General features: G+C 33.1%; 1 protein-coding gene and 1 long non-coding RNA gene across 2 annotated transcripts; one reads left to right on the top strand and one right to left on the bottom strand.

Moving 5' to 3' along the window:
* Positions 1-9399: 9399 nt before the first annotated feature.
* On the top strand, positions 9400-17390 carry LOC126724067 (receptor like protein 21-like). The gene is made up of 6 exons (XM_050428216.1): positions 9400-9905; positions 10101-10256; positions 10849-10920; positions 11015-11161; positions 14789-14935; positions 15036-17390. Exons 1-6 carry the CDS (start codon positions 9539-9541, stop codon positions 17186-17188), a joined length of 3042 nt encoding a protein of 1013 aa, XP_050284173.1. The 5' UTR covers positions 9400-9538; the 3' UTR covers positions 17189-17390.
* Positions 17391-23922: 6532 nt separating this feature from the next.
* LOC126724078 (uncharacterized) lies at positions 23923-25406 on the bottom strand. The gene is made up of 4 exons (XR_007654599.1): positions 25348-25406; positions 24919-24967; positions 24317-24369; positions 23923-24152 (listed from the first exon to the last, which is right to left on the bottom strand). It is a non-coding gene; the product is annotated as an uncharacterized LOC126724078 (long non-coding RNA).
* Between the last annotated feature and the right edge of the window lie 1093 nt (positions 25407-26499).

Below are 26499 nucleotides of genomic sequence, written 5' to 3'. Positions count from 1 at the left end.
TCAAAAAGTACCTAAATTTTTCTGCTGCCAGAAAATTCCTCAAATGTATCTTTAAGAACATCTATCTTTAGCTTTATATTCCATCTTTTTGAAACCATAATCAACCTACAGACCCTAAAACCTTCTTCCTTTATTGATAACAGGTGATTGAGGTGGTGTTAAGAAACAGCATAACAAGTGATTTCCTGGAATTCATCTACAAAACTCAAAAACTCGTTGGAAAATCTTCTGTAAAGATAATTTTCCACATTTTCAAGTGTTTATTCTTATCGTTTTTCTCACTATACTCTTAGTCCATTTCCAATCTTCGTCCTGGTATACATAGTGAGAAGAAGTATATTGTAGGTACTCTTCTTTCATCCGTTAAATATATACTATTTGAGATCTTTCTGTCCATTGGATAGAAAATAGGCTAACCTCCAAAAATGTTGATTCAATCAACCACAAATACATGTTAAGAATATATATGCATCCCCAGATCAGTTTCCCATGTGTCTAACATTTAAGTTTAACCTCTATTCACTTCGTAATTGCAAATTACTAAATTGCCCATTAGTCCAATATCAAATAAGTGTAAGTTATACTTATACGTTAATGTTGAAAAATGACAAGCTTCGTAGACAATGGCTGCAGAACTTATTTGACAACTATTTAAACCAATTTTGATTATGTCGGTGCATTTTGTTAGAATTTGGATGTGTCAATTTGAACAATTGGCATTTTGGTATTTATCAAACTATTTGTACTAGATTATTTTGTAGGTCAAACTATTTGGCCTATGTGGCATTTTGAACTATTTAAAGTGGAGCTTATGGTTATTTTGAATTTTGAGAATTACTGTCCATATATATGAGCAAGATGATTGATCGAGATCATGAAAATTGAATAACTATTTTTTATTGTACATATTGTCAAAATTTTAGTATGAAAATTAAATTCATTCTTGGTTTTTTATTTATATTGATTACATTAGTTGGTTTAAATAATACACATGTTTTAAATTATACAAGAAATGTTATAAAAATTTTATGCATACCAAACACAAGAAAACGTTCGCAAGCTCATTTTCAAGGTCTTTATCAAACACCGTAAATTGAGATAGTTTTTCAAAAAATGTTCTTTAGAAAATGAGATAGTTTTCCATCAAGACCTGCTCCACCAGTTCTACTCACCTTTATGGTCTCATCATTATCTACTCCTACAAATGGCAAAGGAGAGTCAAGCATCTATAAAAACTAGCATATACAAAACCTATAAAACCGGTTATATTTTTCTTTTCTTCTTAAAGCTTAACAAACGAATATGGGAGTTACCGTTAGAATTTGAATTAAGAAGCAAAACGCACTGTTTCTCACTAGAGTGCATTTATCAGAACGCACCGTATTGCTTATGTCATACGTGTTAGAAATTGAGTCTTAAAACGGTGCTGTTCTCTGTGAACTCAGAAACTGTTAGACTTGGTGCGAAAATCTGTTTATCTCTAATATAACAAACCAGTAAAAAAAAAAAAAAAAAATACAATAAGCTAGGATATAAATATAATAAACTTTGCACCAACCATCATACATAATCAACACAAATGGAAGTGAAGAAACCAATTAATATCAATGCCTAATAAAGTCACTGTGATTCGTGTATAGTACACGGATTAAACTGCAAAAAGTTTCACGTTGGCATCAACTTCACCTGCAGATGAGCCCCACATCTAAAAAGTAAAAACTATCCCTGAATTTCCCTAGAACCCAAAACTTGTAACTGCAATTAGTACGTCCAGTCATCCAGCATGAGAAGGCTAAAAAAATTATGTATACAACTGTTGATCACTTCTTAAAAAGTGAGCTTTCGAATCTAATTCAAAAAAGCAAAGCACGAAGAGTCTGGTTTTAGGGATTGCAGCGCCTGAGGTTGAAGATAGACTATGAGGGTTACCGTTAGAATTTGAATTAAGAAGCAAAACGCACCGTTTCTCACTAGAATGCATTTATCAGAATGCACCGTATTGCTTATGTCATATGCGTTAGTAATTGAGTCTTAAAACGGTGTCGTTCTCTGTGAACTCAGAAACTGTTAGACTTGGCGCGAAAATCTGTTTAGCTTAGCTCCTTGAATCACGGATTAGATCCGTATAATGTGGATTGGGCTTAATACTATATATACGTTTGTATACCACTGAAATTAATTAAGCAAGAATTACTCAGTTTTACAATCTTTGCTCTCTCTCCCTCTCTCTCTCACTCTTCTTCATCTCCATCCTTTTCTTCTTCTCAGTTTATCTGTTACTGACTTACTGTTGTTTACAATTGGATTCTTGCTTCAATAGTTGTTTGCACTAGACATAGATTTCTTCAGTATTTTCCAAAGAGACATTATGAAACATCCACATAAAAGGGAGAAACAATTAAATTGATGATCTTTTTTTTTTTTTTTAAGTGCAATTCAATTGATTACTTTCAGATTTACGTGAATGATTGCGAGTAAATTCAGATAAATGCAACATACCAGCACAATTTCCCGTTCTCCATGACACTGAGGACAAGTAATCTGCACCATAAATGGGCCCTGTTGCATGGAAATCAGGATCGGCAGAAAAACTTCAAGTTAAAAATGGAAAAATACTTTTTATCCTCCATAAAAAAAATGTATAGAATAAAATCTTATGGAAAACTAGGAAAATTAGAATCAGAAGAAGAATAACAGTCTCCTGCTGGAGTCCATCAGTCTTCTAAGAAGTGCTTGCTTATGCAAACTCTAAACTGGTAATAGAATTCGATGTGTCCATCTTCTAGTTTTCCTAGCTTTCTTTTTTTCTTTTTCTTTTTTTTTTTTTAATTTTGAGACAATTTTAAGTTATCATATGAAAGAATTTCAATGCTTAATACGTAAAATGAGGTGACCATAATTCCTTTTCTTTTGTAAAAAATTGAGAACATCACACTTTCAAATTCTTTTTTTTGTGTAAATTTAGAAATCATGGTTTTGATGAAGAAAATCCTCCATTCTATGGGAATTTTTAGCTAATCACGAACTACAATTGATGTGGACCGTGGTACTCCAAAGCAATAAAAACAACATTTCGGTCTATTTTGGTCCAGTTTGGTCTAATTCGGTCCATTTGTTCCACTCTTGTCCAATTCAGTCCTTTTCATCCATTTCCATCTATACAGTCCACGACGGTCTAACTCTTTCCTTCCGGTCAACTTTCAGTCTATTTGGTCCACTTCCGTCCATTTAGTCCATTTCGATCTAAATCAGTCAACTTCAGTCGCTTTAGTCCGTTTCCGTCCACTTCGGTCCATTCAGTGCACTTCTGTCTATTTTGTCCATAACAATCTAACTCAGTCCACTTCAGTCCCTATAGTCCATTTCAGTCTACTTTGGTCCATTCGGTTTATTTAAGAATGTTTTTCATTCACATTCAGGATAATCCATCCATGCGGTTTAGACTGAAGCTATTTGCATTTGGTAGGCAATACTTTTTTCATTTATATCATCCAAGTTACCGGGGCTTTTTTGTTTTTGTTAATTTTAACCTAGAAACAACGAAGAATAATAAACAATAAAGCAAAATGATAAATTTCTTGCTTATCATTTCTAAAATCAAAAAGATGTGATACTATAAAATGATAGACTGACTTTACAATTAACATGCATACATCAATTCCAGTAGTAAAGAATAATAAACAATATTTACAATAACAACTTGGATATCTAGAGGCAAGATTTTAAATGTTCTCTGCCTCAATGATAGGCTTATCATATTCTGCTTGCTCTTCTTTGGCATGCTCTTTCAATTCACGTTGCTTTGGAGTCAGATTCATTCACAAATGATCAGTCAGATAGTCAATTGGGTTCCTACCAATGTTGTCAATACCTTTCCGGAATGCAAACTGGAACAAGAAACCCCCTTTTCTCCTTTGAATAAAATTATGGGTCATTTTAGTCTATTTCGGTCAATTCCAGCCCAAATTGAAGTTTGAGCTTGTAGTAAGTTATCAAGTTGTATCTTTTTTTTTTTTCCTCCCACTTATAAGTAACCCACAAAATACAAATTCCAAAGCAATTGAAATTTTAATTACAAGAAAATTTTGGCACCAAATATGGATTGATAGTGGTAAGTAAAAGAGTGATGTTAGTGGTGAATTTAAATGAGAACTAGTAAAACTTTGCTAACTAAACTGTTATGAAAAATGTCATAAATTTTTTTGTGTATTGCTTTTTTTTTTTTTTTTTTTTTTGGGGGAGAAGTACTACATCAAATTGTTTTGTTTCTTAACAAACTCATGAACACAAAACCCTAGAAAAGAACACTCCAAACATGATGGTTGGTAGAAACTGGAAAGACACGAAGTCTTCGACTATTGTAGTCTAGCTAGGTCTTCCCCAATAATGAAAGGATTATCCAAGAAAGAACTATATAAGTTCTTGTCGTCTTTGTTAAGTTTAGCTGTTTAGGTCTTCCTAAATAATGCAAATTATTATATTACTAGTGGTCGATGCAACTTTTTTGCCTGTTGAATGAAGACTATCTTTCCAAAAAAGAAACAACAGGGTAATTAATTAAGAGATAGAGAGGAAAAGAAGAATGATTAGAGTCGTTGAAATACTGACATAGCCACGTGTTTCTTGTCTGCATTTTGATGATTGCATATTCACGTGTTTCATCTTCTTGGATTTTTATTCCGAAGTTGAATTTTTTTAATTGATCTTTATGACTGAAAATTTTGAATTTTTCTTCGTGTAATTCTAGTGGACGAAGATTGTGTTTCACATTTTTGGTTTAATTGCTGTTGGTAATTTGATATGTGATTCGTGCAAAGATAGAGAGAGAATTCACCTTCCCCATGTAAAGCTCAACAATTACACTCTATACTGTACCTCTATTATGATGCATATATACTCCCTCAAATGTACATTCCCCTTGCGATGAACAAATTGAATGACATACCAAACTATCCAGTCTCTTGCTCGTTTATTGTGTTTTAAGCTTTACTTTTACCTAAGGATTTAATTGTTATTTTCAATACATTAGATTTCGATCTTTATATCATAAGTTGTCTATAATTTGCTTACTTTTTTATTCTTTTAAATTCTCAATTTCAATGAATTATCCAAAATTATGATATTATTGTTTGTCCAAGTGTCACATAATTAGTTAAGATCAAATACCATACTTTTGTTCAAGTCAATAGCTTTTTTTTCCTCTTACGTTATTTTTAGAAATCAATTTTAATGAATTTTTCCTTTCTTTTTTCGGTAGAAACTGGAAAGACACGAAGTCTTCGACTATAGTAGTCTAGCTAGGTCTTCTCCAATAATGCAAGTATTATCAAAGAGAGCACAATATAAGGTGCAACGAAAGCACCATTGACCCCAAGTCCTTGGCGTCTTCGTTAAGTTTAGCTGTTAATTAAGTCTTCCTAAATAATGCAAAATTCGTATATTACTAATGGTGGATGTAACTTTTTTGGCTGTTGAATGAAGACTATCTTACAAAAAAACAAACAAAAGGGTAATCAATTAAGAGATAGAGAGGAAAAAGGAGAATGCCTAGAGTCCTTGAAATGCTGGAATATCATCTCATCAAGGACTTACGTATTTGATATTTTCCTTGAAATAATAGGAGATGAAAAATTGTTCGAAACTGTCATTGGAATAGCTTTAAGAGAAACGCGCTTTGCATTATTATTAGGACCATTTATGCCTAAATCTCTAGCCTCTTCTTGATTTTAGGTATTATCAAATAATGCTATGCTCATAATACCAATGGCATAGGTTAGTCATCAATAAACATTATCTATGAAGAAAGTATTGGATACACCAATAAAGTCTTTGGCTTCACTTTCTCAAAAAAAAAAAGTCTTTGGCTTCTTGTTGAGAGTCTTCTAATTGCAAAGTCATTGGCGTGAGAAAAACAAATGACAGAAGTAAGTCAATGGTGATCACCACGAAGAACTAACGCGCGGACAGACCAGAATTTTAAACTATAGTGGGAGTTTAAGTAAAAATAAAAAATAATAAAAATAAACTTCAAATAAACATATTAACAAACTATTAATCAAGGCAAACACCAAAATTATTTTTTCTTAATAGTTAATACATTAATAATTTAAAATGAAATCATCTATCAACGAAGACAAAAGACACAAAACATCATTGTTTCTTAATACGTTATAATTAAGATAGACAATTTCGTACCGGGAGCTATTTCAATTTAACTAAAAGAATGGTATATTTTGATATTGGTCAATATTAACGTACTGTTTTACCACTATATATATATATATATATATAATTTAATTAATTACCAAACGGAATGTAAATTTTTTTCTAATCATATCTCAACCACCTACAAAATTTTTTTTTTAACTCTCTCTCTCTCTCTCTCTCTCTCTCTCTCTCTCTCTCCAAACCGTTGACACAAAAGTCTTTGACACCTTCTTGAGTTTAGGTATTCTCAAATAATGCAAAGCTCATAACATGACCTAGTCATTACTACGAAACATTTTCCATGAAAGCACAATTGAAACCAAAGTTTCTTGCCTCTTCTTAAGTGAATCTTCACAAATAATGCAAAACTCATAATATTATGAACTATTGTTCACTATGAAACCCTTTTCAACAAGGCACTAAACTCTGAATAGAAGTTGAGAAAGTACAATTGATTCCAAGTCTTTGTTCTTTTGTTGTGTCTAGGTCTTCTCAAATAATGCAAAACACATAATACAAGTGGTATGACTTAAGTTCCAAGCTACCTCATTCCAAAATATGACTTAAGTTGAACTGGCAACTTTTCATTCCAACCAATAGCAACAGTCACATTTGTGGCACTAATTCAAACCATTAGCAAAAGTCACATTCATATTCACAGTAATAAATTTAGAATAATCCAATTTAGCAAATATGAAGAGGTTTCATCATTTAAAAAACAATTTGTTTTAGAGGTTCTTGCAGGAAGAAACTAAAGCCACATTTGCTAGTAATTTTAAAAGTTGAAAGTCTAGGGTTATTTTCCTTTTGAGATAGATGCACAATGTGTGACCTCTATCTATAGGAAAATTATCTTATGAGATTGTCTCATGGTGGTTATTTTCTTTTTAAGAGAGATGCACAATGTAAGGACCTCTATCTATAGGAAAATTTTCTTATGAGATTATCTCATGGTGCATCCCTCTTACAACATGTGAATCTTCATGTGTGTGGGGACCATCAAACATGAGAGGAATGATCCATGAGATTGTTTCATATGGTAATTTTTTTCTTCATTGATAAGGAATTTTTTTTTACCATTTTATTTTATTTTGGTTGAAAAAAAGATAAAAAATAAAAACTCTCAAGGGGTGGGTGGAAAGATATCACTGGATGTGAAGTCTTCAACTATTACGTTCTATGTTATCTCAAATAATGTAAAGTTCATAATACTTGTGATATAGACTAGTATTCACCATGAAACACTTTCCAAGAAGTTTAGGATTTCAAATGAGTTGGGTTTTTATTATTCCCATGAAACACTTTCTAAGAAGTTTAGGGGCCGTTTGGTTACGTTGTTTGTATTTTTTGAAAATACATGGGGTGAAAAAGTGTATGGAAATACGTGTAATATTATTTAAAAACTGAAAATATGTTTTTAAACCCATATACCAAACGGGTCCTTAGTTATTCAATTTTTTTTTTAATTATAAAAAATAGTTATTAATTTAAAATTTTTAACACCCGAGGCAATGGCTTAAGTGGCCTTGCCCAAGGGCCAGCATGGCCCATTGTGCCAATATTTTTTATTTTTTCACGTTGGAGATACATCCTTATATCTTTTTACATTACTCAAAGCATTTTCACCTCTTTGGTGAAAGCACATATCCTGTCTTCTTCTTCTCTTCTTTTCTTTTTTTTTCTTTTTTTTTCTTTTCTAAATGAAAGTGAATAATTTTTTCCCACCTTTTAGTTTAGTTGAAAAAAAAATTCCATGGTGGTGGGTGTAAGGATACAATGTATGTTAAAATCTTCAACTCTCGTGGTCTAGTTGCAAAATTCATAATACTAGCTATATAGACTAGCATTTACTATGAAACACTTTCCAGGAAAGCTGATGTAGAACAGACAGCATCTGCCTTCCTAGAGCAGCAGGAGCACAGGAAGTCATAATGCAAGATCAAAGGGGGGGGTGCTAATAGAGGCCATCGGGGTGACAGTGTCAAAATTGCATGAAATTTGGTAGGTTGAAGGAAAACAACGTTCTGATTCAGAATCATGAAATGAATGTCGCCAACTTTTAGGTGAATTACTTCATTAAGGCCCCAAAAATAGTGGTTTTGCTATTTATAGTAATATTTGTTTTTTCTTAATAACTTTTAGTTTAAATGTCAGAATAAGGTCCTATCTGTTTTGGAACAACCCTAAGATTAGTAGTTTATGATTCTGCATTATGGTCAATAGTTTATGATTTTGCCTAAGAATGTGCAAGTTTTGTTGTGCACAAAAAGTTGTTTATATGGATTTGAAAGTAATTTAATTGATAGTTATAAAATATTAAATCTTTATTATTGATTTACTTTCATGGAATACTTAAGTTATATCAAAATTTTGTATTATAGATGAAGTGACTAGCAAAACTACTCAACAACTTGAGTTGTAATTTGCAAGTATAAAGACTTTCAATGCTAGATTTGCTACTAACCTTGAGTAGATTGAGTGCAATTCATATTAAATATTTACTTATTCTAATTTACCTAATATGTTATGTTTTATTTTTAATTTAATTATCTCTCAAGGTAATTAATAATATAACTTTATTTTATCTTACATGCAACTGGAATAGGCACATCTAGGAAGGTTGATAAGTGATAACTTGAAATGGTCCATGACATCAATTTATAATATTGTGTGTGTGTTATTTTATGGTTATAATATCATTAGTGAAATTTGAATTTGAATTGTGTAAATTTTAAATATATACCTTTAAATTGGTTTATTTGAATTTTTATGGTGGTTAGAACCCAAGTGTTGGAATTTGTTAAAGAATTGTGCATTTTCCATTCCAAGTTTGATGGTTAAAAGATTAGTCTTTTACTTTTTTGGGTAATTATTCGTTGGATGACTTACCAAGTGTCAAATAAAAATCATTCTAATTCAGCAAAAATATATATCATTCTAAAAAAAAAGTGTCAAATATATATATATATATATATATATTTATTAATCATGTCAAATAATAGGTGGTCGACTCAATCCGACCCGTTTGCCAGGACTGGATATAGTTTAGTAATCACCAAACAAGTAAACATTATCTAGGAAGAAAGTCTTTAGTTTCTTGTTGACTTTTGGTCTTCTAGTCTTCTTGTTTAGTGCCTGCCAACTGTAAGCGAAAGAAAAAAAACACGCTTCGCATTTAATGTAATGATGATGTGGACTGTTTGGTAACAGTATATATGTGGGATGCCGGTGGCCTATTTCATCGCAAGATCAGTTGGAATCATAAGTGAGAGAGTTGGACAAAAACTTTGTCAGTCTTACTGTCATAGAAAATCAGAAAAAGAAAAAAGTAATGGAGTTGGGACGTTTTTGGTGGTGGGTAGTGTTAATTTTGGTTCAATTAGGTATGAATGGGTGCTTTGGTTGCTGGGAGCAAGAGAAAGCAGCTCTCTTGCAACTCAAAGCTTCCATGAACTTCACAGCTGATATAGATCCTTTGCGAACTTGGAATTCAACCCACAAAAAGAGTGATTGCTGTGATTGGGAGGGAGTGAAGTGTGACAACACTACGGGACGTGTAATCCAACTTGATCTTAATTATAAGATTGGTTGGAGTAGGGAAGATTGGTGTTTAAATGCCTCTTTGTTTCTTATCTTTGAAGAGCTTCAGTACCTCGATTTGGTTGGTAATCAAATTAGTAAATGGGTCCCAAATGAAGGTATGTTCATATCTTAAGAAAAGTTAATTGCTAGTGTTTGTCGAAATTATGTTTTACTTCTGCCTTATATTTTTCCTTTTGAATTTTCAAAAAAAGAGAAATTAGTTGTGGCTTAAGATTCACTTTATACTATTAAATAGGTTGTGGGAATATATAGTTGTGGACATGGAAACTGAAGCTTCTACTAAATTGTAGGTTTTGAAAGATTCTCAGCGTTGCACAAGCTGGAGATGCTTTACTTGGCTAATAACAATTTCAACAACAACATCTTGTCATCTTTCAGTGGAATTTCTTCGCTGAAGATACTAGATTTGGGTGGAAATAAATTGAATGGATCATTCCACATCCCAGGTAAGTCTCACAGCTAAAATTCACATCAAGTTGCAAAGAGACTGGAAGAGTGCCTCACGCTTGAGGGTGTAGACTTTTGCTCCTTTTTTGTATTTTGAGAATTTCTGCTCTTAGTTATTGAGATTTATGCAACTAAAATCTCACTTTTTTTTTTCTTGGCTCTTTTAAATTAAATTACCGAAGAGAATCATTATGATTTCAGTTTTAGTTTAAGCAATTGGAATAAATTATGAGAAGTACAAATATTTCTAAATTAATAAAATCGTGAACAAATTTAAAGCCTTATCAATTTGTGGATTTGAAATAATTTGGGTGAAATGTGATTTCAAATTAATTACACAAGTGTTAATCCACTTATGCTAGAGAAAAACTCTCAAAAATAAAATTCATCTTGTCGTTATAGTTTATGTCGAACAACAATTAAAAAAAAAATCAATTATTATTTTAGATCATCAATAATTTTAAATAATAAAAAAAAAACAAATAATTTTAAATTATCAAATGCAAATGTAACCTTAAAATAATCCAGTCAAAATCAATTGATGAATATTATGATTTTTATATATATATATGTGGAATTCAAACTTCAAAGCATTTAGCAACTTGGAGGAGCTCTACTTGGATTACAATGAGATCGATGACTTCGTGACAACAACAACAAAAGGTAACGATTGTTTTTAAAAATATATGTTCATGAATTCAAATCAATTCCTTCTTTTATATGGTATGTCAAATTATCTATTTTACTTTGCCTATAGGTTCAAACAACTTACCTAAGCTGCAAGTCCTAGAGTTGGTTTGGAACAAAGTTAATGCACGAATTTTCAAGTCATTGACCACCTTCACATCATTGAAGATCTTAAGAATGAGTGGAAACAATTTGGAAGGATCGTTTACAACTGAAGGTAAATTGTACCATGGACATTTTACGGTGGTGTTGTTTTGCATTTTTCTTTTTCGTCATTACTGACATAATCTCAGAAAAGCAGAAGCTATAATAAAACATTTTTTTATTATTAAATATTGTTCATTTTTTCTGAAACAAAATATATTGAAAATAAATGAAACTGAGCTTTTTCTTTTCTTTTCCTTTTCTTTTTTTTTTTCTTTTTTTTTTTGGTTATAGGGAAGTCAAATACAGAGAGCTAACTCACACTTTTTTTTCCCCCTTACCATCATGCTTTATTTTGGTCGAACTTGTTTTCCAATTCCTTTAATATTCTCAATAACTATTTGCATTCCCGCCAATAAAAAGCTTCTAATTCAATCATTATTTGCACATATTTTAAGACCATTCTCATTTGTTAATGCTAGTTTACAATTGTAATAGGGGAACACACCCTATAACATGGTCATGGTGCAACCTCCTCACAGGCGTAATAGACCCCACTTGGTACCTAGTGTTACTTCATATTCATAGGAATTGTTATTCTGTAGATGATTTTTAATGAAATAGTATTTGTGTAAGGATATATCTTTTCCCAACTTATTGGAAAACATTTCGGTTAGAAAGTACTCGAATCATCACAAAGAGGAAAGGCAATCTTTGTGACATCTTTAGATTCGATCGAAGAGGACCCTAGCGAGAAAGAGGAGAAATTTCGAGCGGCATATACTACATCGATCCCACTGTTGGATACGTTTCAAGGAAGTCTGTCGGTATTTGAAGCCAAGTCGCTATAGGTAGAGATCCAACCGTTATCGCCGATTCAAGTTCCTCAACTACCCGTTCAAGCCTAATCACTAGTCCAATGAGATCGCGAGGTCCACAACTCTTCCATTCCTTTGTTGATTGAGTCTGTGAAGAAAGAAGAAGGAAACCAACCCAAAAGGCAAAATGACACCATTTTTGGTGGTCTTGATCCAATCATAAAATCTAACCCGGTTCATGACACCAATTCGATCCAAGTTCCTTAACTTGGTTCTTCAATTAAGCTCACAATCAAAATTAAACTCACAGCATGCAAACAAATTATATAGCAAACCCAAACCCCAAGTCAATTTAAAGCTCTGTTGAAAAATTGATTTAGGCCAAATCATTAAGCCCAACCCTACACAAAAACACAACTCATATGGTAGAACTGTTCTACAACTCGATTCACAGCCTAGTGTGGGAACTAAACAGCAAACCGGTTTGGTTCGCCTAACCAGATTCCCAGAATCATACAAAAAGTTTCGTATTGTAAGGGTGTATTAGAAGTGTTCATGAATTGTACAATACATAGATGCATATCAATTGAATGATATCATATCATATGTATCGGGAGATACACGAAAACTTGGTTTAAAATGGATTCTTTTACTAAAATTTGGGTTTTAACTTGAGCCCAAATGCTTTTCTACTTGTTTTTAGACATAAAAATTGGGCCACTACTACTTAAGCTCAATACAAAGACCTAGCATGAGCTCCCCCCCCCCCCCCCCCCCCCCCTCTCTCTTCGTAAAAATTTTAGACTACACATTTGCGCACATTTAGATTTTCTTTTCCTTGGCTCTCCAACTCCAACTAAAGCCCCTTTGTCTTAAAAAAAAAAAAGTATGCAAATATATAAAATTTTACAATTTCCTTCTTCTAACAAAATAAAAAGGCAAAAAGGGATCAATGAAAGATAATGTGAGAACTAAGAATATTGAGATAAAAGTAATAAAATGAGAGAGAGTTTGAAATGATTATAGAAAAGGGAGAAAGTGAGAAAGAGAGAGTGGCAGAGAACAACGAATAATACTTGCTACAACTGCAATATGAGTTGTCGAGGAGAGCCGAGCTACTAATGCCACTAAAGAGAAAACACGATCATAGTATCTCTATGGGTACCATTTTTTAGGAAATATGAAATTAAGGATAATTTTTATGGAATGTGTTGAATGAGTTACGAATTTGAATAATTAATTATTTTTATTTTTTGTTTTTTAATAGGCTTTTTGCTAAATATTTTGTTCATTTTTTGTTGTTTGGGCTATTTTTGCTATTATTTGGGATTTTTTTCTTTCTTTCTTTCTTTCTTTAAGTGGTTATGAATTATGATTGTGGGGTCAAGATTATTTTTGTTGAACACAAATTCTTGGAATTAACAAGTCAAGGTGTACAATATATATTTTTTAGGAGAGACAAAACATATTAATTTAAAAATAATTATGTATATAAATTTTTTTTTCCAAGTATAAATTTTATTTGTTGCAAGTTAGGATGTCCACATCTCCTGAGATTGGCAAATTTATGTTTTTACCCTCACTATTCAAGTGCAATCTCCATTTTACCCTCCAAACCCACCGTTGCCACTCCCTTCCTCTATTATTATATGGTCGAATGAACAATAAGTAGCTTAGTGCAAACCAATTTTGTGAATATTGTTTTGGTGCTCATTTCGGTTTGTCAATTGAAATGAAATGTTTTGGTATCAATCTATTTCGGTTTACCGTTTTGAGATTACTATACCCGTAAAAATTAATAATATATGCCTACGTACTCTTTTACCTTCAAAGTAAAAATAATAATAATAATAATAATAATAATAATAATAATAATAATAATAATAATATGTAGTGAAGTCAGAAGTGGATTAAAAACATTAAGGGAAAATTTTTAACTTATTACTTTATGGAATTCTGGTAAATAAAGGAGAGTCTAGGATTTTTTTTTTAATTGGTAGGAAGTGTCCTAGAAGTTTCCTTACTCCCTCTAGGCTCTACTGCTCAACAAGTGCTTTACCATTCTTCACTTCATCTCCCTAGTTTCTTCCTCATCAGATCTCCTTTGTCCGTCTCTTCACAAACAAATTTCATCCTCCACCAAGGAAGCATTGGCAGGAGCTCAAGAAACACAAGGTCAAGAATACACATACTTAAAGGCAAGGTAACTACTCTAACAAATGCAAGCAATACATGTGGCTCCAATCTCTAGGAAAGCAAATGCTAATGGCGGAGAAGGGCAGTGGCTCAAAGATCAAGCTAAAGGAGAAAATGAGAAATAGTATGGTTCCGAGTTTCAGCGAGAAAACAACATATTTTAGCTTCAAGAAGGGAAATTAAATTCAAAACTCATACCGGGCGAAATTCATATTGCGACCGAAATTATCTGAAACGGACCAAAACGCAGGGATCACCCCAAAATTGACCGAAATTCTATTTGAGCTGGTAATTGTAGCATCAATAAAAAAATTAAAAAATTAAAAAAATGATTTAGATGTTATAGAAAAAGGGGGAAAAAAAGGTTTAACAACATAGCTTTTAAAATAAGACTGAGATCTTCAAAAAAAAGCATCATCTCTAGTTGAAATAAATTAATTTCACAATTTGAATTAAATTCTAAAATATGAAAGTATATAGACTGCCACATTACATGGTAGTCTATACTCTATACACTATTATTAGATAAAATAAAATTACTTTCTTTCAAAGAATCTTAGTTATGAAAGTGGTCTTGGCTACTTTAACACTTCTGTGTGGTATCTTAATAATATTCAGCAATTAGTACTAATTTATGCTCTACCATATCAATTAGTACTAATTTAAGCTTTTTGCTTTTGTTTTAGAGTTGAGCAAACTAAACAACCTTGAACAGTTGATGTTGGATGGTTCATCGATTGATAGAAGTCTTCTTCATAAAATTGGAGTTATGACTTCTCTTAATGTATTGGCAGTGAGCAACTGTGGACTAAATGGCACCCTACCTAGTCGAGGTAGGGTTTTTTTTTTTTTTTTTTTTTTTTTTTTTCACAATGATATTGCTTCGAATAATTACAATAGTAGAACCTAATAACTAATTATCACATTATACAGGCTGGTGTGAACTTAAGAAGCTCCAAGAGTTATACCTCAGCAACAATAATTTTGAAGGGAGACTACCTTCTTGTATGGCAAACTTGACATCACTCCGGGTATTGGATCTCTCTAACAATCACTTCAATGGGAACAGTGTCCAGTCTCCACTATCAAGTTTGACATCACTTGAGTACCTTTCTTTCTCATATAACAACTTCTCAATCCCATCCACAGTGTCCTTCCTTTCCAACCTCTCAAATCTTAAGATCCTATTAAGTGATAACAATATATTAGCTTTGGAACCTGACTCCCTTACTTGGATTCCAGCCTTCCAATTAAAGGTTTTCAGTTTGTCAAGTTGCTCAATTAACATTCACAATAGGACACCTCCCAGATTTCTCCATTACCAATATGATTTGCGAGTAATTAATCTCTCTCACAACAAGTTTGCTGGGCAGTTTCCTAACTGGTTGTTAGAGAACAATACAAGATTGGAGATCTTTTTTGTAAATAATAACTCTTTCACGGGGCCTTTTATGGTGCCATATGATATCCGTCCCAACATTTTGAGCATAGATATTTCTGATAATCACTTACATGGTCCAATTCCCACAAACCTCGGTTTAATTTTTCCAAATTTAGAATATTTAAAAATGTCTAGAAATGAATTTGAAGGCAGTATTCCCTCTTCTTTTGGGAATATGGCTTTCTTAAAGAATCTAGACTTGTCTGAGAATCATTTCTCAGGAACCACACCAATGCATTTCATAATGGGTTGCTACAATTTAGAATTACTCATATTATCAAACAATAGCTTCAGTGGCCAAATATTTCCTGCCAATTCTAATTGGACTAATCTAGAAATTTTATATTTGGACAACAATCACTTCTCAGGCACGCTTCCAACATGGATAGGGAACGTGACATATTTAGAATATATTGTTATGGCCAAAAATCATTTTGAAGGTCCTATTCCAATTGAGTTATGCAACCTCGTTTATCTTAGATTTCTTGACCTTTCTGACAACAATCTTTTTGGCTCTGTTCCATCTTGCTTCAATTCCTCAAGTATCGAGTTTTTTCAATTAAATAAAAATTGCTTGAGCGGTCCAATTCCAAGTTCTTTCCAAAACAACTCCAATCTACTTACACTGAATCTTCGAGATAACCATCTAACTGGAAACATTCCCAATTGGATTGGCAGCCTCTCATCATTAAGAATTCTCCTCTTGAAAGCAAATCATTTAGGAGGTCAAATTCCAATTCAAGTATGCCTTTTGCAGAACTTAAACATTTTGGATCTTTCCTACAATAAATTTTCAGGTCTAATTCCTCATTGCTTGAGTAACATTACTTTTGATGCATCTGCCCACAATCCTTCTTTAAAAGGTTTTCAATTAGGGGGATTCCCTTTGAGTTTGTCATTATATTTGAACACAACGTCAAATATTATTGAATTTCTCCCTTTTGATATATCTACGTTTGGCGGATTTGGGGTTGTTGAAGAAGTAGAGTTCACAACAAAAACTAGAACTTACTCCTACAAGGGTGACATCCTCGAGTACATGTTTGGAATTGACCTCTCATGCAACAACCTAGCAGGTAAAATCCCACTGGAACTCGGTAGGATGAGCAGCAACATTCGTGCATTGAACTTGTCACACAACAATCTATCCGGACCAATCCCAGTAACATTCTCAAATCTACATCAAATAGAAAGTCTGGATCTTTCCTTCAATAATTTGAATGGCAAAATTCCACCTCAGTTGACCGAAATGACCTCTCTAGCTGTCTTCACTGTGGCACACAACAACTTATCAGGAACAACACCTGACAGGAAAAATCAATTCATCACTTTTGGTGAAAGCAGTTATGAGGGGAACCCTCTCCTGTGTGGACCTCCATTACATAATAGTTGCACCAAAATGAGACCACCGTCTACAATATCGGTGGATATTGAGGGGGAAGGTGGTAATTTCATGGACACGAGTGTCTTCTACATAAGCTTTGTGGTGGCTTACATAATTGTCCTGCTAGGAATTGTTGTAGTTCTCTACATAAATCCATACTGGCGTAGGGCGTGGTTTAACCTCATTGAAGTGTGCATTGACACTTGCTACTGCTTTTTTGTGGTTCATTACCATAAGTTGTTTAATTTCAGCCTTGCATAGCCTTGTATTGCTACTATTTTGTTGTGGTTTATTACCGCAAGTTGTTTAATTTCAGACTTGCATAGCCTTGCATTTTAATGATTACATGTATGTGTGTCTCTTCTGTTGGATTTTGAATCTAAAGATTGAATTTTAATACTATGTTGTGTAAAATCTGTATTTGCTATGTAATTTTAAAGGACTAAGATTGTATTTTTGCATTGTTGCTTTAATTTAATATGAGAGTTATGCAAAGACAGAAATACAACTACCCCCAAAGGGCTAGGAGTCTAGCCATGAAGTGCCATGTAACGTCAAGAAAATCTTAATTAAATCTTGCACATTATTTCAAAATATTGTCTAACTCATTTTCTACTCACCATGAACTCTGCAAAATCACATAAAACATACTCATGAATTCACAATGTTCAAAACCAAATAGGGACATCCAATCCTATACACAAGCACTTGTTTGATCTGACAGCTCCAAAGAAAACCAATTAAATAATGTTTAACTTTCTAAATGCTTCAGTAAATATTGAACCATCTTTATATTCAAAAGATTTATTCCAAGTGATATCTAAATATCCATGTACGTGACATTATTCATAACATAATATAAAAATGACAAATAAACTGACTTGACGTTCTCGATAGTGAAAAATATTAAAGAACAATAAATAATATGTACAATAACAACTTAGATACTCTAGATGCAAGTGATCAAATGTTGTCGCCTTAAATAAAACTACCATTGTGATTTGTAAGAAAAAAATTACACACCCCTACAAAAAAAAAGAAAAGAAAAAAAAAAGGACAAAAACGACCTAGTCACCTACAAAACTTAGGGGGTAGGTGGGTCTTTCAACAATTGATGCTCTTCTTCAGTTACCTTTATCCTTTTTTGCTAAGAATTAGCAAACAAATGACACCAATTGGTCTACATTTTACCCTGATGCTCCAGGAGTAGCACGCTTATCATATTCCCCTTGCTCTTCTTTGGCAAACTCTTCAATTAATTCACGTTGCCTTGGGGTCAAATTCATGCACAAATCAAGCATTTAGTTCTACAATAAAAATGAGAGGCTGCAAACACATTCCCATATGATGCTATAGATTACGGTAAAATGACACTTTTTTCCCATATATAGTCCACACACTAGATTGAACTGAACCATAAAAATGCATTCTGGAGGGTGAAAAATCCTGCAACAACAATGGCTAAGAACAAGAAAACCTACGATGGAATGCTGACATTGAAGTGCAAATAATGATCACCAAATGAGTAAGAGTTCCTCGTCTTGATCCCTGCATAAAAACAACGAATTCAGAGGGAAAACACACACAATTTCAATATTTAAAAAAAAAAAAAAAAGTTTTTACGCTAAAGATATTTAGAATCTTAATTAACAGACAAATAAAATTAATGATATTACATTTAATAAGTTGCTTAACTAAGGTAAAATCATCAAATCCTACATTGAAATGATGATCAGCAACAAATTGCATATTTTATGTGACTCATGTGGACTCTTAACGTTTGTCATAGAGGATACTCTTCTGTCAAATTTTCTTGTTGATTCCTTACTTTAAAATAGAAAAAGAATAAATCATGGCAGTGAGAAAAAACCACATTGACACAAGCTGAGGAAGTTGCTTCAATTAAAATTTTGTGGGTTTATTGATACAAGGAACAAAGAGGCTAAAATGTAAAAGGACCAATTATGTCACACACAATTCTCGATAGAGAGCAGGATGCAAGTGGCATGCCAAAATAGAATCATTTATCTCTTTCTTTCTTTTTTCTTTTGATTTTCTAGGGCCTTTTTTCAACTAGATAGTGATTTTTTTTTTAATAATAAATTTGGATGATTGCTCTTTTTTGTGTGGCTATTTGTCACTTTTTATTTTATTTTAATTGAGCATCATTCTTTAATAAGAGTACGTGAGTAAATTTATTCAAACTCATTTTCTTTATCCTTCCACTTTTCCACTCCCAACCAAACAAAAATGAGAGAAATATGTTTTGCAATTACTACTTCATGTTCTACCATATTGATCACTTTTTGTTAATTTACATACCTCTAAAAATTTTTTTAGAGTTAGGTAAACTAAACAACTTCGAGCAGTTGTATTTGGATGGTTCATCGATTGATAAAAGCTTTCTTCATAAAATTATATTTTTGATTTCTCTTAATATATAGTCAATGAGCGGTTGTGGACTGAAGGGCACCTTAACTGCCCAAGGTAGGCTTTTTTTTTTTTTTTTTTTTTTTACAATAATTTTGCTAGCTTCTTTAAAAAAATTATAATTACAACACTAGAACCTAATAACTAATTTATAGGCTAGTGTGAACTTAAGAAGCTCCAAGAGTTAGATCTCAACAATAATTTGGAAGGGAGACTTCCTTCATATATGGCAAACTTGACATCACTTGTGAAAGCTCGGATTTTTGCTAAAACACAAGAGCTTGTTTAGACCTCAAATTGAAAATTACAGCTAGATTGCTTTTACTTTTACTTAATCAAAGTGCGGAACAAGAGTAAATGTGCGCAATGAACTGATATCACTCTAGTGCATACACATGAACAATAAACAATAAAAGTAAAGCACAAGAGTAAGGGAAGAGAGATGCAAAGACTAGATAACACCAAGATGTGTTATTGAAGAGAAAACTGAAGAACTCAGTGAAAAACCTCTTCGCAACCCTCCAAGTCGAAATCGATCCACTAGAGAATAAAGTTGGAGTACACAAATAACAAAAGACCCTCCAAGCCTAGTCTGTGCAATGTACTTGAGCCCTCCAAGCTCCTACTACCAATGGACTTCTTGAAGTCATGTCTTCTCTAACTTTCCGGATCTCGCAATATGCCTGATTGCATCCGCCAAGCCTCACCGGCTTCTTTTGGCAAATCCCTAAAGCTTCCCAAGTTCCAAAACACTCTCTACACTCTGAATAGGTGTGGGTTGTGTTTGGGTACAAATCTTCTCTTAAGATATGATAATGGGAGAGGGAAGGAGAAGAGGCTAGAATAATTTCTTACTAAGGATGAGTAGCTCTCTCTCTAAAAGATAGGTGTGTTGTGATGTAGAAAACCTATCTAGGGTTTTTCTCTCTAAATGATCTCTCTCTCATACTTTTGTGGGTAACGAGGGTATATATAGTATAGATGAAGGGTAAGAAAGTCACACTTAAAATCTTCCAAGCATAGAGTTTTGCGGGTATCTCGGGGGTTGGCCCTTCTCGTGAGACACTCACAAAACTGACAACTTGGCACGACTCTTCAGCTTCCAGCATGTACTTTTCACGTGGCTCTTTCGCAGGTAGGCTTCTTGCGAGACACTCGCGAAATCCACTTGTTCATCCAATACATGCTCGATTCTTCACCAACTTAATACAAAATCCAATACAATAAAATCCCACAAAATACAAGGAACAAAATTAAAGCAATTACAACACTTTTTTTCATGGAATAAAGCCAATATAAAATATAGTTGTAAATCACAACTTTACAACTTGAGTACCTTTCTTTCTCAAATAACAACTTCTTGATCCCATCCACATTTTCCTTCCTTTTCAACCTCTCAAATCTTAAGATCCAATTAATTGATAACAATATATTAGCTCGGGAACTTGACTCTCTTACTTGGATTCCAACCTTCCAATCAAAGGTTTTCAATTTGTCTAATTGTTCATTTAACATTCTCAATAACACACCTCCCAAATTTCTTCTTACCAATATGATTTGGGACTAATTAATCTCTCTCATAGTAAGTTGGTCGGGCAGTTCACTAATTGAGTAATTGGTTGTTAGTGAACATTACAATATTGGAGGCCTAGGTTTCTATTTTAAACAATAACTCTTTTACGGGGCCTCTCATAGTGCCGCATGATATTCGTCCCAACATTTTAACAATGGAAATTTCAGATAATTACTTACAAGGTCCAATTCCCACAAACCTTAGTCAAATTTTGAAAATTTTAAATTATTTAAAAATTTTGAAAAATGAATTTTAAAGTAGTATTCTTCTTCTTTTGGGAATTTGGTTTACCTACAGCGCCTAGACTTGTCTGGGAATAATTTCTCAGGAACATTATCAATACATTTCATTATAGGTTGCTAACAGTTAGAACTTCTCACATTATCAAACAACAACTTCAGTGGACAAATATTTCCTACCAATTTTAATTTGACTAATCTAAGGTTTTTACGTTTGGACAACAATCACTTCTCAGGCGTGCTTCCAATGTGGATGGGGAACATATCATCTTTAGAACATATTGTTATGGCCAAAAATCATTTTGAAGGTCCCATTCCAATTGAGTTATGCAAACTCCTTGATCTTAGATTTCTTGACCTTTTTGACAATAATTTGTTTGGCTATGTTCCATCTGCTTCAATTCCTCAAGTATCACCTTTTTCCAATTAAATACAAATTTATTGAGCAGTCCAATTCCAAGTGCTTTCCAAAATAACTCCAATCTACTTGTACTAAATCTTCGAGATAGCCATCTAACTGGTGACATTCCCAATTGGATTGGAAGCCTCTCAACATTGAGAATTCTCCTCTTGAAAGCAAATTATTTAGGAGGTCAAATTCCAATTCAATGATGCCTTTTGCAGAACTTAAACATTTTGGATCTTTCCTACAATAAATTTTAAAGTATGATACCTTACTGCTTGAGTAACATTACTTTTAATGCATCCACCCAAATACCTTTTTCAAGAGATTCATATATAGAGATGCCTAGTTTCAATAGTTTTTCATTTTGTTGGTACACAGTCAATAAATATCGAAGATTCAAATAATTTTATATTTATGTTCAATGATGTTGTGAATGTTGACGTAGAAGTAGAGTTCGCCATAAAAAGTAGAACTTACTCCTACAAGGGTGACATCCTCGACTACATGTACGGAACTGACCTCTCGTGCAACAACCTAGCCAGTAAAATCCCACCGGAACTAGGTAGGATAAGCAACAACATTCATGTATTGAACTTGTCACACAACAATCTATTTGGACTAATCCCTATAACATTCTCAAATCTAAAGGAGATAGAAAGTTTGGATCTTTCCTACAATGATTTGAATGGTAAAATTCCACCTCAATTGACTGAAATGACCTCTCTAGTGGTCTTTAGTGTGGCACACAACAACTTATCAGGTATAACGCACAATAAAAAAAATCAATTCATTACTTTTGATGAAAGCAGTTATGAGTGGAACCCTCTCCTGTGTGGGCCTCCATTACATAATGGTTGCACCAAAATGAGATGATCATCTACAGTGCCAGTGGATATTGAGGGGGAAGAAGGTGATAGTTTCATGGACATGGGTATCTTCTACATAAGCTTTGTGGTGGTTTACATAACAGTCTTGTTGGAAATGGCTGCAGTTCTCTACTTAAAACCATACTGACGTAGGGTGTGGTTTAACCTCATTGAAGTGTGTATTGATACTTACCGCTGTTTTGTTGTGGTTCTTTACCGTATGTTGTTCAATTTCAGACTTGCATAGCTAATGTTTTGTTGTGGTTCATTACTGTAAGTTGTTCAATTTTTAGAGTGCATTGCCTTGCATTTTAATGATTACATGTATGTGTGTCTCTTATTGTTGGATTTTGAATCGGAAGATTGAATTTTAATACTATGTTGTGCAAAATTTGTATTTGCTGTATAATTTTAATGGACTAAGAATGCTATTTTTTTTTTTTTTTTTTTTTTTTTGCTTTAATTGAATGAGTTGTGCAAAGATAGAGAAATGTACCTTCCCCCAAGGGCCTAGGAGACTAGGTACGAAGTGATAGGTAATGGCAAACAAATCTTAAATCTTGCAAATTCTTTAAAAAAAATTTGTTAACTCTCTTTTTACTTGACAAAGTTTGGCTTCAATCAAATGGCTACAACTCCTCTTAACATCTTTTTATTAAATGTGAATTTAGAGTTTTTGACAAATCCCACATTAGATTACATTTTCTTCTCATATCCTTTATACGTACTTACAAAATTTTCAAAAAATCAAAGATCAATAGCTATACTATCAACAAATGTTTAAATTTCAAGTTTTTTGAAATATAAGATTATGTATAAAAAATAAATTCATGGATCAAATAAAAAATAACATTTGATTGACATAAAATTTAGCATGTGTTTTAAGAACATAAAAAACATACAATCTAACAATTATAATTTCAAAAATATATAATTATGTTAATTTTTTGTTGTAGCCATTAGCTCCAAACGTGTTTGGAGTCAAATCTTGTTGCCATGAACTCTACCAAATTGCATCTAACATGCTCATGAATTCACAATGTTCAAAACTAGAATAGGGTCATATCCAATCCCATTGCAAAACAAGCACTCGTCAGATCTGACAGAGCCAAAAAAAAAAAAAAAAACAATTGAATAACGTTTAACTTTCTAAAAGCTTCACTACATATTTAACAATCTATATAGTCAACTTTAAGATTTATTCCATGTGACATTAGTCATAACATAATACAAAACCCACAAATAAATTGACTTGATGTTCTTGACAATGGAAAATATTAAAGAACAATAAATAATATGTACAATAACAACTTCAATACTTTGGATGCAAGTGATCAAATTTAGTCGCCTCAAATAATACCTACCATTGTGATTTGTAAGGAAAAAATTACATACCCTTAACAACACCTCCACCACATCCCCACACACACCCCCCCCAAAAAAAAAAAAAAAAAACTTGGACAAAAACGACCCAGAGTCACTCCTACAAAACTTATAGAGTGGGTGGGTCTTTCAACAATTGATGCTTTTCCTTCAGTTGCCTTTATCCTTTTTTGCTGAGCTTGACTTTCTATGAATTGGCAAAGAAATGAAGCCTTTTTTTGGTTTACATTTTTACCCAGATGCTCCAGCAGTAGCACGCTTTTCATATTCCCTTTGCTCTTCTTTGGCAAACTCTTCAATCAATTCACTTTGCCTTGGGGTCAAATTCCTGCACAAATCAAGAATTTTAATCTACTATGAAAATGAGAGGCTGCAAACACATTCTGTAGTCCACACACTCGATTGAACTAAATCATAAAAGTACGTTCTGGAAGGTGAAAAACCCTGCAAAAACAATGGCTAAGACAAGGAAACCTATGATGGAATGCTAACATTGAAGTGCACATATTGATCACCAAATGAATAAGAGTTCCTCGTCTTGAACCCTGCACAAAAACAACGAAGTCAGAGTGAATACACACAATTTTGAGAAAAAAAAAATTTTACTAATGTTTTTTAGAATCTTAACAGAAAAAAAAAAAAAAAAATTAACAATATATTTTTTTTATATAAGTAATAAAAATTAATGATATTACACCTAATAACTTGCTTAACTAGGGTAAAATCATTAAATCTCACATTGAAATGATGATTAGTAACAAATTGCATATCTAACGCGACTCATACGGACTCTTTAGTCATAGAGGATACCCTTTTGTCAAAATTTCATGTTGATTCCTTACTTTATAAAAAGAAAAAGAATACATTGTGGCAATAAGAAAAGATCACATTGACACAAGCTGAGGAAGTTGCTTCAATTGAAATTCTGAGGGTATATTGATACAAGGAACAAAGTGGCTAAAATGTTAAAGGACCAATTATGTCACACACTATTCTCAATAGAGAGAAAGATGCAAGTGGCAAACTAAAATACAATCATTTATCACACAAAATTTTCTATAAATGAACGTAATGAGCATGTCTAATTCACCAACCTTTCTTCTTCAAAACTACCATTTGACCAGGCTGGGCACCAGAGCAAACCTGAACATCATAAAATAGTTAAACCATGATACTATAGGAACTAGAACAAGAAAAAACCTCTACAAGAAGCCAGTAATCTTAGGCTAAAGGCCAACCCCATAGGAATGACATGGAGGCATAGAGAGATGCTATTTGGCTTTGGTTTTCATAGTCCCAACAAAGGGTGGACATGAAAGAACCTCAACAAACAAACCAGATCTCATTATTAACTGACCCAGTCACCATCCTATCTGGGGGTCAAGTCCAATAATCAAGTCGCATGAGTTGCATGAGTAAATTCCAAATGAAATGACAGAACCTCAACAAAGCAATCAAATGAAAATTCCAAATGAAATTTTCCCATTGCACAAGCACTAATCATATACAAACATTAAACAAACCTTGACGACTACATCTCCTGTGAGAGTTGGGACCTGGATTGTTCCCCCCAAAATTGCCTGCAATCCAATAAACCCACTAAATTAAACAGCTAGACCAAAGATAAAAGTTTGATAAGATCATGCATTAGACTTTGTAGCAGAGGAATTTATTCTACACGGATAAGAATAGCTTGACAACAGTACGATATTTTAGCAATACAACCACCAGAGCCAAAAAAAGAAACAAAAACATAAATAATTAAAAAAAAAAAAAAACCTAAAATAAAAAAAGAAATACCTGGCACGATATTCAATTGATTACTTTCAGATTTTCGTTAATAATTGCGTGTAAATTCAGATAAAATGCAACATACCTGGGCATATTTCTTTGCATTGGACTCAGTTTCTTTGACAGTGGATATAGATTGAAAATGGAGTCATCTTTTTATAAAGGGATTGGCTATTAAAGAACCCATTGCCATCTGCTGAGTAAATCCACAGGGACTAGAGGAGCTTGAAGGGTCTCCCGTGTCTGAGTCCGTTGAGATACCAACATTCATATGTGAACCATTTTGAGATAGTAAAGGTTAGCAGCTCTGTGTCAGTCATCAATATTTTGAGAATTGTGTTGGATGATAACGGAATTCTGAGGAGGACTGGACATATGCATTCCACATGTACCTTGCCCAGTGATCGATTATACATGAAATATCAACATGATTCCAATCACCTTGCATCAAGTCTCCGAATCTCGTCTGTAATCGGCTGTGAGGTTCACCGTAAAACCACAGATGATTACACTTCAAATCAGAATAACGCGCCCTAACCATGCTATGTCGCTTACGACTATTGGTAAAAATGTGGGTATCACAACTACAATAGATTTTTTCATCACGAAGAGAACCGTACAATTTCCCATTCTCCATGACACTGAGGACAAGTAATCTGCACCATAAATGGGCCCTGTTGCATGGAAATCTGGATAGGCAGCAAAACTTCAAGTTAAAAATGGAAAAATAATTTTTATCCTCCATAAAAATGTATAGAATAAAATCATATGTTGGGAACCTTTCCCCGAAACTAAATTAAATCTACCAACCAAACAGAGCAAAACAACCAAAATTCTGAAAAAATATCTGCCAGCAGTAAAACTGCAGAATCATTTGAAACACT

This window comes from Quercus robur, chromosome 4 (genome assembly GCF_932294415.1).
Source record: "Quercus robur chromosome 4, dhQueRobu3.1, whole genome shotgun sequence".
Lineage (NCBI taxonomy): Eukaryota > Viridiplantae > Streptophyta > Magnoliopsida > Fagales > Fagaceae > Quercus > Quercus robur.
The sequence above is the reverse complement of the archived record's forward strand: the minus strand, read 5'-3'. Positions and strand labels throughout refer to the sequence as shown.

Bases quoted from the DNA above. Each gene is read 5' to 3' on its own strand.
- LOC126724067 (XM_050428216.1), top strand. From the start codon at position 9,539: ATGGAGTTGGGACGTTTTTGGTGGTGGGTAGTGTTAATTTTGGTTCAA. The intron at 10,921-11,014 runs GTAACGATTGTT...CTTTGCCTATAG, and splicing joins CGTGACAACAACAACAAAAG to GTTCAAACAACTTACCTAAG. The intron at 14,936-15,035 runs GTAGGGTTTTTT...CACATTATACAG, and splicing joins TGGCACCCTACCTAGTCGAG to GCTGGTGTGAACTTAAGAAG.